The sequence below is a fragment of the Mustela putorius genome, unplaced genomic scaffold (genome assembly GCF_011764305.1).
Source record: "Mustela putorius furo isolate JIRA1106 unplaced genomic scaffold, ASM1176430v1.1 tig00000788_pilon_pilon_pilon, whole genome shotgun sequence".
NCBI classification, from domain to species: Eukaryota; Metazoa; Chordata; class Mammalia; order Carnivora; family Mustelidae; genus Mustela; species Mustela putorius.
Window position 1 is genome coordinate 5,453,752 of NW_025421481.1, and position 14,309 is coordinate 5,468,060.

The window sequence follows — 14,309 nt, forward strand, 5'->3', positions numbered from 1 at the left end:
CATCACAACAAAATAATGTGTTTTCATTTTCAACACAATGATCCAGGGCTCCATTCTTTTTTCTTTCTTTAATATTAGAAGGGCAAGTTACAGGCACCTTGAATGCTTTGATTTCTCAAAATGTGGGATTTCTGCATATGACCTTGACTCTAAATGATGGAGCAAATACAGCTTTGTATTGCAATCTTCAATATTACCTCAAGGATTATCATGAGTTTTTTAAAAGTTATTTGACTTTATTAACAGAAGAAAAAATAAAACACTAGCTACTGTAAATTTCTCTCTTTTTTTTAACTTAGAAAACAACACAACCTTCACAACAAATTCTATGGCTGATGGATGAGAAGTCTACAGCATGCTTTCTTTTCAACTGAAAAGTTCCCAGAAAGGTTGCAGGATGATAATGATGATAATAGTTAATATTTATTGAGCACTTTCTACATGCCAGGAACTGTCATATGTACATGCATTCACTCATTAAAGAGATTTAAAGATATAAGATAACATAAATTATATACCAATGATATACAGGATATTACTTACTAGAGAGTCAGACAATTCTTTCTTTTTTTCTCTCAATATTACCCTTTGCAACTCTGCTGATACAACTAGCAACAAGAAATGTACGTGGTAGAACTTACAAAAAACACTTTATAGTAAACTACAAGTAAATCTATAATTTTTCTTTGACATTATATTTTTCTTCTGAAAGTAGAAACAAAATTTTCAAAACCAATGAACAAGAAACAATTTTACTTTCAAACAGTATCTTACATGCCAACTTTAAATTTTAAAATAACATTAGATTTTAAAATATATCCAGAGAGTATCCATGTTATTGCCTTATGTGATCAAAGATGAATTTTTCAAGATTAGCTATAGGTCTAGTTGTTACAGGTGCTTTCATTCATGCTTTCATTTCATTTCCCTATATAATTACTACTATGTTATTTTGGTTTTTCCCAATAACATTCCAAATACCATCATTAGGAATACTTCAACCATAGTTGTGCATAGTTTAATCAAACTTCCAAATATCACTAGCAGAAATGGCTAAAGATACACATTTTTTTAAAACAGAAGACTCTTCTAAGAGAATTTTACCTCATAAAATGCATGAACCTACTTCTTAAATTACTGAATGTCTTAAAGCTGTATAAGTAATTTGGGGCATTATTTATTTAACTAAATTCTTGATGCCATGAAGGGTCAAAATTTAGCCAACCCTTTACTTACTTCCTCTCAGCCATTCTGGACATCAGATTCCTGAAAATATGGCTATCTTATTTAGCTTTTTTCCTTTTCTTTCTTTCTTTTTCCTTCTCTTTCTCCTTTCTTTTCTTTGTTATGTTTTAACCTCTCTCCAAACTCGGGATCTTTGAATCCAGCCCCTCATACAATGGCAATGCTTTCACACCAAACCAGATGTTTCCCATCCCCCATGGCTGCCAAAATAGGGAATTATCCCCAAGACAACCCTGTCAAGTTTCAGTTTTCATTATTTAAAAAAAAAAAAAAAAGTCTTCTCTACACTGAGGTGAAAATTTCTTCCCCAAAACTGCCACCTATTTTGGACCCCACCAATCTCAGCCCTGGCCCTTGGGCCAATCAATATCTTGTTGCTTTAGCTTCCTTAGCTGTAAAATGAAGGCAAGAAATATGTCATAGCGGTCTGGGAATTAAATGAGAATGTTTATAAAGCACCTGGCACAGTGCAGGACCTCCATGAGCAGTGGCCTTTATTGGGAATAGGAAACCCTCTTCTGCATGGCTGCCCTCAGAAATGTAGAGACAGCTACTGCTTTCTTTGCTCCAGGCCAAATATCCTCAGTTCCTTTGGTTTTTCTTTGAACAGCATGGTACTGTCTCCCTTATTCTTCTAGTCATTCCTTCCTGAATAAGTTCAGTACTTTGAGAACTGAGCTTTGAACTGAACTTTCAGAACACTTCTTTGAGAAGAGCCAACTGCCAATCCAAAAAATTATATATTTATCCCCATTTTGTCAACTGAGAGTCAACTCCATACCCTAACATGTCATTGCAAAATATTTTCCTTTCTTTCTCTACTGCTGATTAGATTTCCTTCCTCCCCCGCTCCTACCTCCAGTATCACCATATTTGACCCTCTAGCAAGCCAGGTTATGGGGAAGGCAATAGGTATGGATACTTTCTGACTCTATGTAAGGAGAAGATGGAAGTGCCCCTCAGACTTTAGGCTGAATCTGAGAAGTTTCCCTCTTCATTCTGGTAGGATGTCAGCTCTTCGTCATCAAGGGTCACTCCCCTCTGTCCTCTCCATTTCTTCTGGACTTCACAATTCTGGGTGGTGGCACCATAAGACATCTTCTTTTTGGGACTTGCAAAACTCTCATGGTTGAGTTCTGTCTCCTCGGCTAATTCATCCTGGTCAATGATCCCACACTTCTCCTCAGAGAGATTCTCAGGGTCAGCCCACTCCTGTTTCTCCCCTGAAGCAAAGACTCCATAGAAGATCACACCACTGTAGTGCACCAGAGCAGCTATAAGAAACACATTCTGCCATTCCTCACGGGTCTAGACAAGGAAATATAGTAACAATTAATGTGTTTTAACCAAAAATAGAGATTAACAGTTTGTTCTAGAAGCTTCCACGGGGACAAAATCTCCTGCCCACAACCAACTGCAATGCTGTGCTTCTAAGGAAGGTGTATGGCAGAAGCCAGCCCAGGAGCCAAACAGAATTTGAGTGTTTAAAAAATGAAAATTAACACAACAGTGAATACAGAAATTAGAGATGACCATAAATGTACATTCTTTAATTTAGACAACTTCTTTTTAAAATAAACAATATTGGGGAGACTGAGTGGCCCAATAGGTTAGGCATCTGCCTTTGGCCCAGGGTCCTAGGATTGAGTCTTTTGTTGGGCTCCCTGCCCAACAGGGAGCCTGCTGCTTCTTCTACTCCTCACCCCTGCTCGTGATCTCTCTCTCTCTCTCTCTCATGCTCTCTCTTCCTCTCAAATAAATAAATAAAACCTTTTTAAAAATAAAAACAAAATAAATAATATGTAAAAATACATATAGCACCATTTCACAGGTCTTTTAAATATACAAATGGGGTTTCCATTTATATGGTAGCTTACATTAAACTTGCTTTAGGAACCCACCATTTTATGAATATTTTTTTTAAAGATTTTTTATTTATTTATTTGACAGAGAGATTACAAGTAGGCAGAGAGGCAGGCAGAGAGAGAGAGGAGGAAGCAGGCTTCCTGCTGAGCAGAGAGCCCGATGCCGGACTCGATCCCAGGACCCTGAGATCATGACCTGAGCCGAAGGCAGTGGCTTAACCCACTGAGCCACCCAGGCGCCCTAGGAACCCACCATTTTAAATATCAGAAGTCTCCCTCTTGCTTGCTATTGGATACATAACAATATTTGAATTATGAAATTGCACACTCTTGACTGTCAATAGCTTACTTTAATCATATTATCTGTGTAAGATGTGGTAAATTGAAAAATAATGGGAATTTGTGTTTAAAGTTAGGTGAAGTCATTATCCGAGATTTAGTGGTCAAGTTATCCATCTCACAATCTCATGAACAGAGAGGGAAAACATAGAACTTCTGCCTATAAAACCCCCAAATCCCATCTTCCTTTTCTATTAAAAAAGAAGAAGAAGAAAATTTAACCTACATTTTTTTCTCCAAGAAGCTGACTTTCTAAAATCATATTAGTAATAGGCAATCTAACTAAGAAAAGTTGGGTAAAAACTCCATAGAATCAGAAAATTTTTATTTGTGCAAAGCAGCATCCTAAAACAATGTGGCCTCTGGTTGAACTCTGGATAGATCTGGGATCTTCCTCTACTACCCGCCCTCCTCTAAATACACAAAGGTTCAGTTATGACTGAGTGCCCCACCCTTAAAGGTTCTTAGATAAGGCCATTAATGTATTGTTCATTTTCTTCATAATAAGGAAGTATAACACCACTAATATCTTTACACCGGAACATGTTAAGTAATAGATGGGAATAGGTTATAAAATTTAATTACTTAGAATTATAAAACAATCTTGGGTCAATTATTTATCCTGAGTCGATCACCTCAGTTTCTTCTTTGTGTCTCTAAATAGTCCCTATGATGTTCATTTCTCTCCCCCACACCCCGCAACACACACCCCTTGAGGAAATGTGGAACCAAACCTCAATCAGTCCTCTTGCCATCAATAAACAATAATTTAAAAAAAAAAAAAAAAAAGGAGGAGGAGGAAAAAAGTTCAAATGACTCAGCCAAGGTCAAAGACATACACATTTACAGGCTGGGGTAGGGCCTTGAGATCTCAAGTTTGCACAGTAGTTCAGTCCTCTGATACTGCAACCCAGAGTCCCAAAGGAAACCATTACCTTGTGCTTGGTCATTGCACCAACAATGAGGGGACAGACCATTCCAGAGAGGGTCCCCACTCCATTTGAGATCCCCATGAGAATGCTGGCATAGCGGGGGGCAATGTCCAGGTGGTTGACGTTAAAACCTACAGTGAAGCCAAAATCTCAAAATCAGAGTCAAGAACATTTTGGTAACAACACAGCTTTTCCTAACTCTCTCCAATCTATTTGGCTTCCTCTATCATATGACTAATGAACACCTCTTCTGACACAGCTGGGTTGAGAATTGTCAGGCGTGCCTGCACATAGCAGAAAAATGAACTGTGATTGACCAGCAATGGTTCCCATGGGTTCTCCATGGAGAGAATTGTGACATCTGTGCTCCTAGGTGGAACTCCAAAATAACAGTGTTTTTGGGCAATACTGAAAAAATTGAAAAGATCACATTTACTCAGAGTAAACAATCGCACTGATTGTTTACATTAGGATTAGAACCAAACCTGACCTTATAAAACCCTCCCTCCTAGTCCTTAACTCACTCCCAAAAGGCCACCGGAGGTGAGCCTGTCTTGGTGGCCACATGGCACAATGGAAAAGGTCCTTTTTTGATAACAAATATTTGCACAAACATTGGCAGAATCCTCTGTAACTTGCAAAAGACTTTCACATACATACTTGATTTGGAGTTTGTAAATCTGGATTTGAATCTTATTTCCACCACTTACGTAAGTTTTAGGGCTTTGTTTTCCCCTCTCTAATATGAGGGTAAAATGACTACTTAACTCCTAAAGATGCTGTGAGATGAGCCTCAGGAAATATGTATGCAAGAGCCCTTGGCAAGCAGCTAAGCTCTGCTAACCAGCACTGCTACCACCACCCACCACCCGCTGCAGCTGCTGGGCTAAGCATCTCCCTCTCTTTGAGGTCTTCTATGGGATGATAATGTTCCTGGGAATGGTAAAACAATAAGATGCCAAAACCTCACTATTTATCAAGAGAGAGGAATGAATGGGTGGCTTAGTCAGTTAAGCACCTGCCTTGAGCTCAGAATCCCAGGGTCCTGGGATGAAGCCCAAACTCCCTGCTCAGAGGGGAGCGTGCTTCTCCCTCTCCCTCTGCCACTCCCTCTGCTCATGCTCTCTCTTTCAAATAAATAAATAAAATCTTTTAAAAATATAAAATGAATGAATGGAATTAAGGGGGAAGAGCAAAGGCAGGGGAAGGGGCTAGGCTCCGAAGGAGGAGGTCACCTGCCCTCGGAACCAGTTCTACTAGTGTTGCCCAGGCGAGCATTCTAGAGGCAGAAAGACCTGCCTCTTGCAGACTGAGATGCAAACGTGGACAAAGGATTTGAACGTTCTGAACCTCTGTTTCTTCCTCTATCGGCTGGCATAATCATTCTTATAAAATTGTGAGAATTAACTTAAAAATTGTATGCTAAGGACATGGTACATAGAAGTGAAAACCAACATGAACGTTCTTTATGGCTGGTTATCCATCTGTCTTGTTTACCACTATCTTACCTGAACTGGCAAAGTGTCTGGTACATAGTATGCACTTGATAAATAATTAATTATGCATTTGAGCCATTGAAATTACAGCAAGAGATTGTAGGTTTTGCTTATTCATGTTTTTAGTTTTTCTTTGCCTTGCTTTTTAATTCTCTATTCTGTGCAAAGAACCTGAAAATAGGATTTTAAAAAAATGTTTTTTGCCCTAATCTGGCACATTCGTTGTTTTTCCCTATCTCCAATTTCAGGGAGAATTTTGCGAAAACCTTTTTTATAATAAATATACCTTCTCTTTCAGATCAAAGTGGCAGACAATCAGAATATGAAACAGCTGCAAGATTAATTAATCTTACTGTTGATTTGAAAGCGATAAACACTTTATTAGAAAAGAACCCAGAGATAAGAAGCAATTAGTATGATCGTTGAGTATTATATTCTGATACAAAGCCTAGGCATCTGTGTTCAGCTAAAGATAATGTGAGAAAAGCCATTTAGATTTCTAGCTGCACAACCCTGGTGTTTAGGAGAAAAAAATCATTGAGAAACTGAGATACTGTAGTGGATACAAAAAAAAAAAAAAAAAAAGCACACAGGCTAGGAGAGTCTGTCTTCTCTACATAGGACATTTCTCAAAATAAGGATCACTCATCCCTGTATCTTCCTAATCCCATCTATGTCAGCTTTCTTGTTGATAATCAGTTCCTGAATGGTACTATCATCCCTGGCATCCCTATGAACTCCTTATAAAGTGGGTAGATAGAAGATGCTGAGGAATCACTCTTCCCAGGGCCCTTGTCCCTCCCACAGTGTCACTGCTGGGTCAGGTAAACCATTTTTCCAATCCCAGCCATTCAATTTACATGGGCAAGTTAAGTCACCTTTCTAAACTCTGGTGTCCTCACTAGTAAAATGGATATAGCAATATCCTTCTCACTGGGTTGTCAAAAAGAAAGAAAGAAAGAAAGAAAGAAAGCAGGTGCTGTTTTTTGGTATATTGGGTTTGTCTCCTTCCGATCATGGTGTAATTGCCAATCCAGGAACAATGTGAGCCTAAATATTTCATTATCTCTGGACACAGGATATGAATCCCTTTTGCATCACAGGGCTATCAGAGAAAGGTATCCACATCTACTGGAAACAAGTCATGATGGCTTTATCTTTGCTACTCAAAGTATAGACCATAGATCAGCACATCAGCAGTGCTGGGGAGCTTATTGGAAATGCTGAATCTTGGGCTGAATCAGAATCTGCATTTGGCAAGATCCTGGGGTGGTTTGTATGTGTATCAAAATTTGAGAAGTCCTGGGCTAAAGTAAATGAATAATGACTCAACAACACAATTCACAATAGTGAATACTTGTTAATTTTGTCGTGTATCTGGCACTGGACTAAGGGTTTCAAATGCTTTATTTCTACCAGAATGTAAACTTTATGAGGATGCCATATGATTTTTTTTTTCTGCTATACTCTCCCTCCTGCTGCCAACAGCACCTGGCTCACAGGAAATGTAAGTGAATGCATGAATTATCTCTATTTCATGGCCATCTCCCAACAACCCCCGTGAGGTTGCCATTATACCTCTCCAATTTCTAGGTGAGGAAACCAGAGCTTGAGAATTTAAATAACTTAGCATTTTTTCTTTTATAAATAGCAAATAGTAAAGTGAGGCCTCAAAATTGGGTCTATGCACCTCCAAACCCAATTTCTTAGCTGCATGCTACTTTTAAAATAGACCCCCTTGCCCCCAATTTCACTGTCCAACAGCTCTATTTACTTTGAAAAGATCAAGACTTTATTTTACGATGGTTAAAAAACTATCAGAGGGTCCATATTTTTCTGTTCCAGGATATTCTTACTCTGATGTTTCAGGCAGCCTAGAACAGCAAAAAGAGCACAGGCTTGGAGCCAGCAGAACTTTACTTCTTCCTTTGCTACCAACTATATGACAGTAGAAAAAGATCTGATTTTTCTGAGTTTTAGGTACCTCCTTGGTAAACTAGTGATATTATCTACTTGCTTCAAAGTGTTGTGACATACACACCATCTGTGTAAACTGCCCAGTATGGGATCACTGCCTGATGACAGTCTGGTTTAAAGTAGGAGAACAACTGAATTTTACTTTTTCATCCAGTTGTGCATAGGGAGCTTCTGAAGCCCAAAGACATGATATAACAGTGCCCTGGCCTCTCACACACCCTCAGTAAACTGGTCTTCACTCCTGTGAAACGTGGAGACAGACTGAGGCCACCTCAGGTAGTGTGAGAATTTCACAGAGGGCTTTGAACAGAACCAGGAACAGAGTCTGTGCTTGGTCAAGGTTAGCTCTCACTAGCATCATTATTATTCTAAGTACTTGCTCTTGCCTGTTAGGAAAGTCACTTCCCCTCTCTAGACCTGCATTTCCTTCTTTAGAAACTGAAAGCCATGGAGAAGACAAAATTTAAAGATGTTTTCCACTAAAAAAAAAAAAAAAAAAAAAAAAAAAAAAAAAAAACCCTTTGGATTTTATAACATAATGTCAAATGACTACATCACCTGACTTTTGAGCTAATATTAGCCATTCTCTAGTTAGAGATGAAGATTGGAAATTTTACAAGAGCTTCTATGAGATGGGGTGACCTGGTCTTGAAGTATGAAGGGACCACTTCTTCTGGGGCATGTGCTTGTGCTTCTGCCCATGGCTCAGGGGGGTTATCATTCCCACATGATGAAACTCTCTAGCCCAGAGCCTGTTCCCTGAGAATGGCTTGGCTGCTAAAGGAAAGTGATAGAATATTCCTTTTCTCTTCCTTCCTCCCAAGACTCACTGAATCTGTAGAAAAGATTTGGAAAATGAAAGGACATCTCACCTGAAATAGCAAAGCCGCTAAATCCTACAGCAAGCACCAGAAAGGAGATGGCCACCCCTTTGGTGTGGGAAAAGCCAACCACCAGGAGCAAGGTTGCCTCCATGCCAAAACCTGCAAATGGAAACACCAGGGAGAAAAAAAAATATATTGTTTCCATGTCAGTCAGCTCAGTTCATGTATTTATCAAATAAGAATCTATTCCTATTTCCACAGACCTAAGTTTTTAGTATCTATATCCTAGCCTATTGCTAGCAATATTAGCTGGATGCTTCATGATTACATGACTATGCTAACATTACCCAGGTGTTCTGTGAGCCATGCTACCTACACCTTGGTGCACTGTGAATACTGAATGTTTCCAGCATGTTCCAGTGATGCCCCTCGGATGGGGAATATTTATTATCAGTTGCTTCATAGGTAGTTGCCTCTGCCATTTCTAGATACTAAAATTCTCTTATATACTGCCCGTGATCCCCCTTTGATTATATAGGTGATGGCCACTCACAGAAAAATACAACACTCTAACATATATTGCCAGAAATGACAAGAAAGCTGTAGTGAATATCTAAAAACAAACAAACAAACAAACCCAGCACCTCACTTCTTGTAAAGCACAAGGCAAAATTCTTCCCTTTTCAGAAGTTTGCTAAGCTCTCAGACTGCTGCATAAAAGCTTTGAGATATTTGCACAGAAGTACAGCAGGACAAAAGTACTTTCTGTTCCTTTCATTCTAAATAAGTGAATCCAGTACAATAAAAAAGGATGAGGAAATTATGGAGATGTTTCTTCTCACAAAACACACACACATACACACATCCAAGTTCAGTCAACAGCCGACAGAAAGATGATATAAGTGCCATTTTCAGGTATATGAAGTGTCCTGGGAGGTGGAAGATAATGATGCTTCATTCTGGAGACTGTCTGCTGATTCCAGACATCACCTGACTGTTCTGTAGTCACCTCAAAGACCACATACTCACATCAAATCTCTGTTCCCCTATTCTTTACTTCTAAACAAAAAACACCACCACCATTTCACCTCCACCACATTCTCTCTTCCTCCCTAAATTAATCTGTCCACCTGTGCTTAGAACCCAGACTTTAGAGTCAGACAAGCCTGGGCTCAGATTCCACAACAAATCACAAATTATGTGACCCTGGACAAGTCACTCCACTCCTTAGATGCCTCATCCCCCAAAAGGGTGCTAATAATACAGTCTTGTAGGATGCTGGAAGATTAAATGAAATTGGGTAAAAAAAGGCATCAAATACAGTGCCTATCACATAAGCTCAGTCAACCAAAAGTGGGGCACCCGGCTGACTCAGTCAGTGGAACGTGCGCCACTCTTGATCTTGGGACTGTGGGTTCAAGCCCCACATTGAGTATAGAGATTACTTAAAAAAATAATAAAATCTTTAAAAGAAAGAAACCAACAAAAGTCAAATGCTCAAATCTCAGAATCATCTTGGACACTTCCCATTCTCCCTCAGCTTTCACAGACAAATCTACAGGTGTCAACCTGACCTCTGCTTCCTCCTCTGTCACTGTCCTGTCCTGATCCCATAACCTCTCACCTGGACAACTTCAACAGCTCCTTTTATGGTCTCCCCATCTCCCCCTCTTCCGACCCATTCTCCACATCATTCTCTCTCTCTAAACCACAAAGCTAGACCACAGACCTTTGCTTAAAACTTTCATCAAGAGTTCCACATTACCACTATAGTGCATATAATAAGCCTTTCCTGCTGTCCATCGGCCAGCCCTCACCTCTCTGACCCTAGGCCATATAAAACCCTCCTTGTAGTCAAGCAGATCCATGAGCCATTTCCTACTCACAAAATTTGTTACATGCCCCTAATGTATTTTCACAGGCTCTTCCTTTGCCCAGGATACTCTTCTCCTACCACTTACTTCTCTTTCTCTGGAGAAAACTTACTATCCTTCAAAGTCCAATTCAAACATTGCTTCTTCTAGGAAGTTTCCCCGGCAACCCTGCCCTTCCCCTGCCCCCACCAGTGAAGCTGACATCTCTTTCTTCTTACTAATTTTATAGAACTTTTCGTAATTGCTTTGTAATTTTTCATTTGTGTTTCTGCCTCCCCCACAAAGATACCAAATGTATAACACAGAGACTGGTTAGCATATAGTATCACTCAGTAAGTAATACTTAACAAATTAATGCAAAGGGGGAAAAAATGGGACCCAGAGTCAAGACAGTTAGGTTGAAATTCAAGCCAAAACGCTTTTTGTAGACCTTGGTAAATTGCTTACCTTCTGAGCTCATTTTCTTAAAACTATCAAAGAAACAAGGCAAGCATCAATAATTGTTTTAGATGGTCACTTAAAAAGAATCAGATGATGGAGCTCCTGGGTGGCTCAGTCAGTTAACCTTCTGGCTCATGATTTCAGCTCAAGTCATGATCTCAGGATCCTGAGATGGAGCCCTGCATTGGGCTCCATGCTGGGCGTGGAGACTGCTTAAGATTCTGTCTCTCCAAAAAAAAAAAAAAAAAAAAAAAAAAAAAAAGATTCTGTCTCTCCTCTCTTAATCTCACAAAACAAACTGAGGTTTGTTGGCAGGGGGGTGGTTGTGTTATGGACGTTGGGAACGGTATGTGCTATGGTGAGTGCTGTGAAGTGTGTAAACCTGACGATTCACAGACCTGTACCCCTGGGGCTAATAATACATTATACGTTAATAAAAAATTTTAAAAAAATTTTTTTAAAAGACTCTTATCTCTTCTGCCTCTGCCTTTCCCCCTGCTTTCACACCCAATAAACAAACAAACAAATAAAATCTTTTAAAAAGACTCACATGAAATGGAAACAGCTGTGTTTCTCAAGTGTGGGATTTAGACCACTGTTACTTTTATCAATTTTGTTTCAACGGTTTAAATTAAATATAAGGGACAATTGCTAGTGTTTTATACACTAACTATATGTGCTTTAGAAGTGCCTGTCTTAAATAAAGCATCTGGCTGAAACTTCTTTAATTTTAACACTCTAGACAAAAGCTGTACCGAAAAATTAATTCCTCCAAACAATTAGAATGGAGACATTTTGTGAAGAATAAAACTTATGAATGAAATATTGGTTCATCTATAAGGGAAGAAAAATGATCTTTGCCAAATAGTTAGTAGATTTCCAAAAAGAGGAAAAAAATAATTTATGAGCTTAAATGTTCCTAGTGAAAAAAATGCTATCGATAGGACTATATATTTCAGGAGCTTGAGGATAAAACTTGAACTTCAGAAGTGAACAAGAGACCTTGAAAGTGAACCTATCAGAGCTGACAAGAGAAACAGAATTAGGATTTAAAGGTCAGAGAAAAATGTTCATTTCATATTAAACAATCTAAAAGTTCACACAGGCAACCAATTCAGCCAGACTAGAATTTTTTTACCTCAGTCACGCTTTACATGTACTATAGAGGGAAGTACAAGGATTTGACATCTGTTTTTGAGGATCTTGGAAATGTGCCCTGATTGAGAATGAAGTAGAGCAGAGCTTCGTGTCTTAGGTGATCTGTTTGCTTTAAGTAATTCTAGCAGCAAACATCCCTTGTCTATGGAAAGAAAAAAAGGTGACAGACTCTAGGAAATGTGTGATAGAGGATGAGAAATGTCCTCTGTATTTCCTCTTTGAGAACATGAAACCAACTAAATTCTCTAGAAGATCGTGCAAATGCTTCCTTATGTCCAAATTGATCTGGCTTCCTCAGTGATGGCACAAAGCTCTCTCTTCATGTATTTATCTCTAGTCTAGCATCTTTGCATATAAGCAAAAGAAGACAACCACCTTTTAAAACATACAATGTAGAACTCACTGGTCTGCTATTTCAAAATATAAAATGACATGAAAAGACATGTGAGGAGGTTTGGGTTGGTTTTTGTTGTTGCTATTTTGTTTGTTTGTTAAAGATGGGCGAGAAGCTAGGGAGATTCTATGTTTGCATTCTAGTTTCCAGAACAAAAAAAGGTTTATTTTTAACAGTCACTTCATTAGCTCTGTCAAATCTTTGATAATTCTCACCATCACTACTCAACACTGACGCTGTCGATTACAGCGGGACAATGGCTGAAGTGACTGGGGTAAAATTAAACACGAACAAGACAGTCCTATACAGTATGTTCAGAGTCTTCAAGGCATGTGGCTTGAGAAACAGTTGTGCAAGTGGGGTTGAAATCCAGAATTTTTCTTCAAGTTCCAGGTTAAGAGGTTACATATTTTTGGCCATCCAAGATACATTTGAATAGCAGATAGTTGTCTAATGTCTCCTTAGACAAACTTCTGTTTTGTCAGTGTTTTAAACACAGGAGAGGAAAAAGGCACTAACATATGCTGACAACCTTCTATAGGTTGGATCCATGCTAGGTGCTTTTGTACCTTGTCCCATTTCACATTTGTAATAATCACTGGAAGTAAATGCTATTATACAGATTTTAAAGAAGAAAGTTGGGCTCAGAGACTTTAGAAACCCATCCCACTCTATCTCTATTGATACCACTTTAGTTAAAGATACCATCTTCTCTTGACACAATAATTGAAATGGCCTCCTCACTGGTCTCCCTTCTTTCACTCTTATGTTCTATGTTCTAGTCTTCAGATTTGAAAACATAAACCAGATCATGTCACTTTTTCTGTTTTAAACCTTCTATTTGCTTCCCAGGGCATTTCAAAAAAAAAAAAAAATCCAAGTTCTGTGCATATCTCAAAGCCTCCCAAGATCTGGCCCTAGTTGAGTAGTCCCATCTCTTGTCACCCTCCATCTCTTGAGCTCCAGACACTCTGACTTTCCTTCCTTCTGCTCTCTGGCATGCCACATTCATGCCTGCCTCGGGGGCATTGTTCATGCTGTTCCTTCTGCCTAAAACACCTTCCTGCAAGAGCTATAATACGGTAGCTAACATGAGGAGTTACCACCCAAGTGTATGCATTGGAAGGAGCAGTCACTGAAGGTTGATGTCAACTTCACAAGACGGAAGATAAACCCATGTGGAAGGACATGTGGTGAGGACTAGGTGAGAGGTGAAGGTGTGCAGAGCTCACAGTAAAGAGCAAGGGAAGGACCAGAGTCAGAGAAGGAAAGAGATATCCAGGGCCTGGTTGTGGAGGGAGATCTTCAGCTGGGGCAGAACATGATAACCAGAGGAGAAAAATTTGGCTCCTATATTTGTTTCTGATTTCTACAGTAACAAACTATCACAAATTTAGTGGCTTAAAACAATACAAATTTACTACTGTACAGTACTGGAGGTCTGAAGACCAAAATGGGTCCTAGAGAGCTAGCATCAGGAGGCTAGGAGAGCTGTGTTCCTTCTGGAGGCTCTAGGGAAACTCCATTCTTGCTTTTTCCAGCTCTAGAGACTGTCTGCATTCCTTGGCTTTTGGCTGTATCTCTGATGTTTGCCTCTACCATCATATCTCCTTCTCTGATTCTGAACCTCTTGTCTCCTTTTAGAAAGAACCTTGTGATTAAATTGGGTCTACCCAGATAATCCAAGATTATCTCCCCATCTCAAGATCCTTAATTTTTTTTAAAGATTTTATTTATTTGACAGAGAGAGATCACAAGTAGATG

General features: G+C 39.2%; 1 protein-coding gene across 2 annotated transcripts in view; it reads right to left on the reverse strand.

Annotated features, from left to right (window-relative positions):
• Positions 1 to 336: 336 nt before the first annotated feature.
• SLC17A8 (solute carrier family 17 member 8) overlaps positions 337 to 14,309 on the reverse strand; it is a 52,570-nt gene continuing 38,597 nt past the window's right edge. For both annotated transcript variants that reach the window (XM_045084799.1, XM_004742953.3), the window contains 3 exons: positions 8,727 to 8,837; positions 4,385 to 4,512; positions 337 to 2,553 (listed from right to left, as the gene is read on the reverse strand). In XM_045084799.1, coding sequence (XP_044940734.1) covers positions 2,212 to 2,553; positions 4,385 to 4,512; positions 8,727 to 8,837 — 581 coding nt within the window. In that variant the 3' untranslated portion in view covers positions 337 to 2,211. The remainder of the gene's footprint in view (positions 2,554 to 4,384; positions 4,513 to 8,726; positions 8,838 to 14,309) is intronic.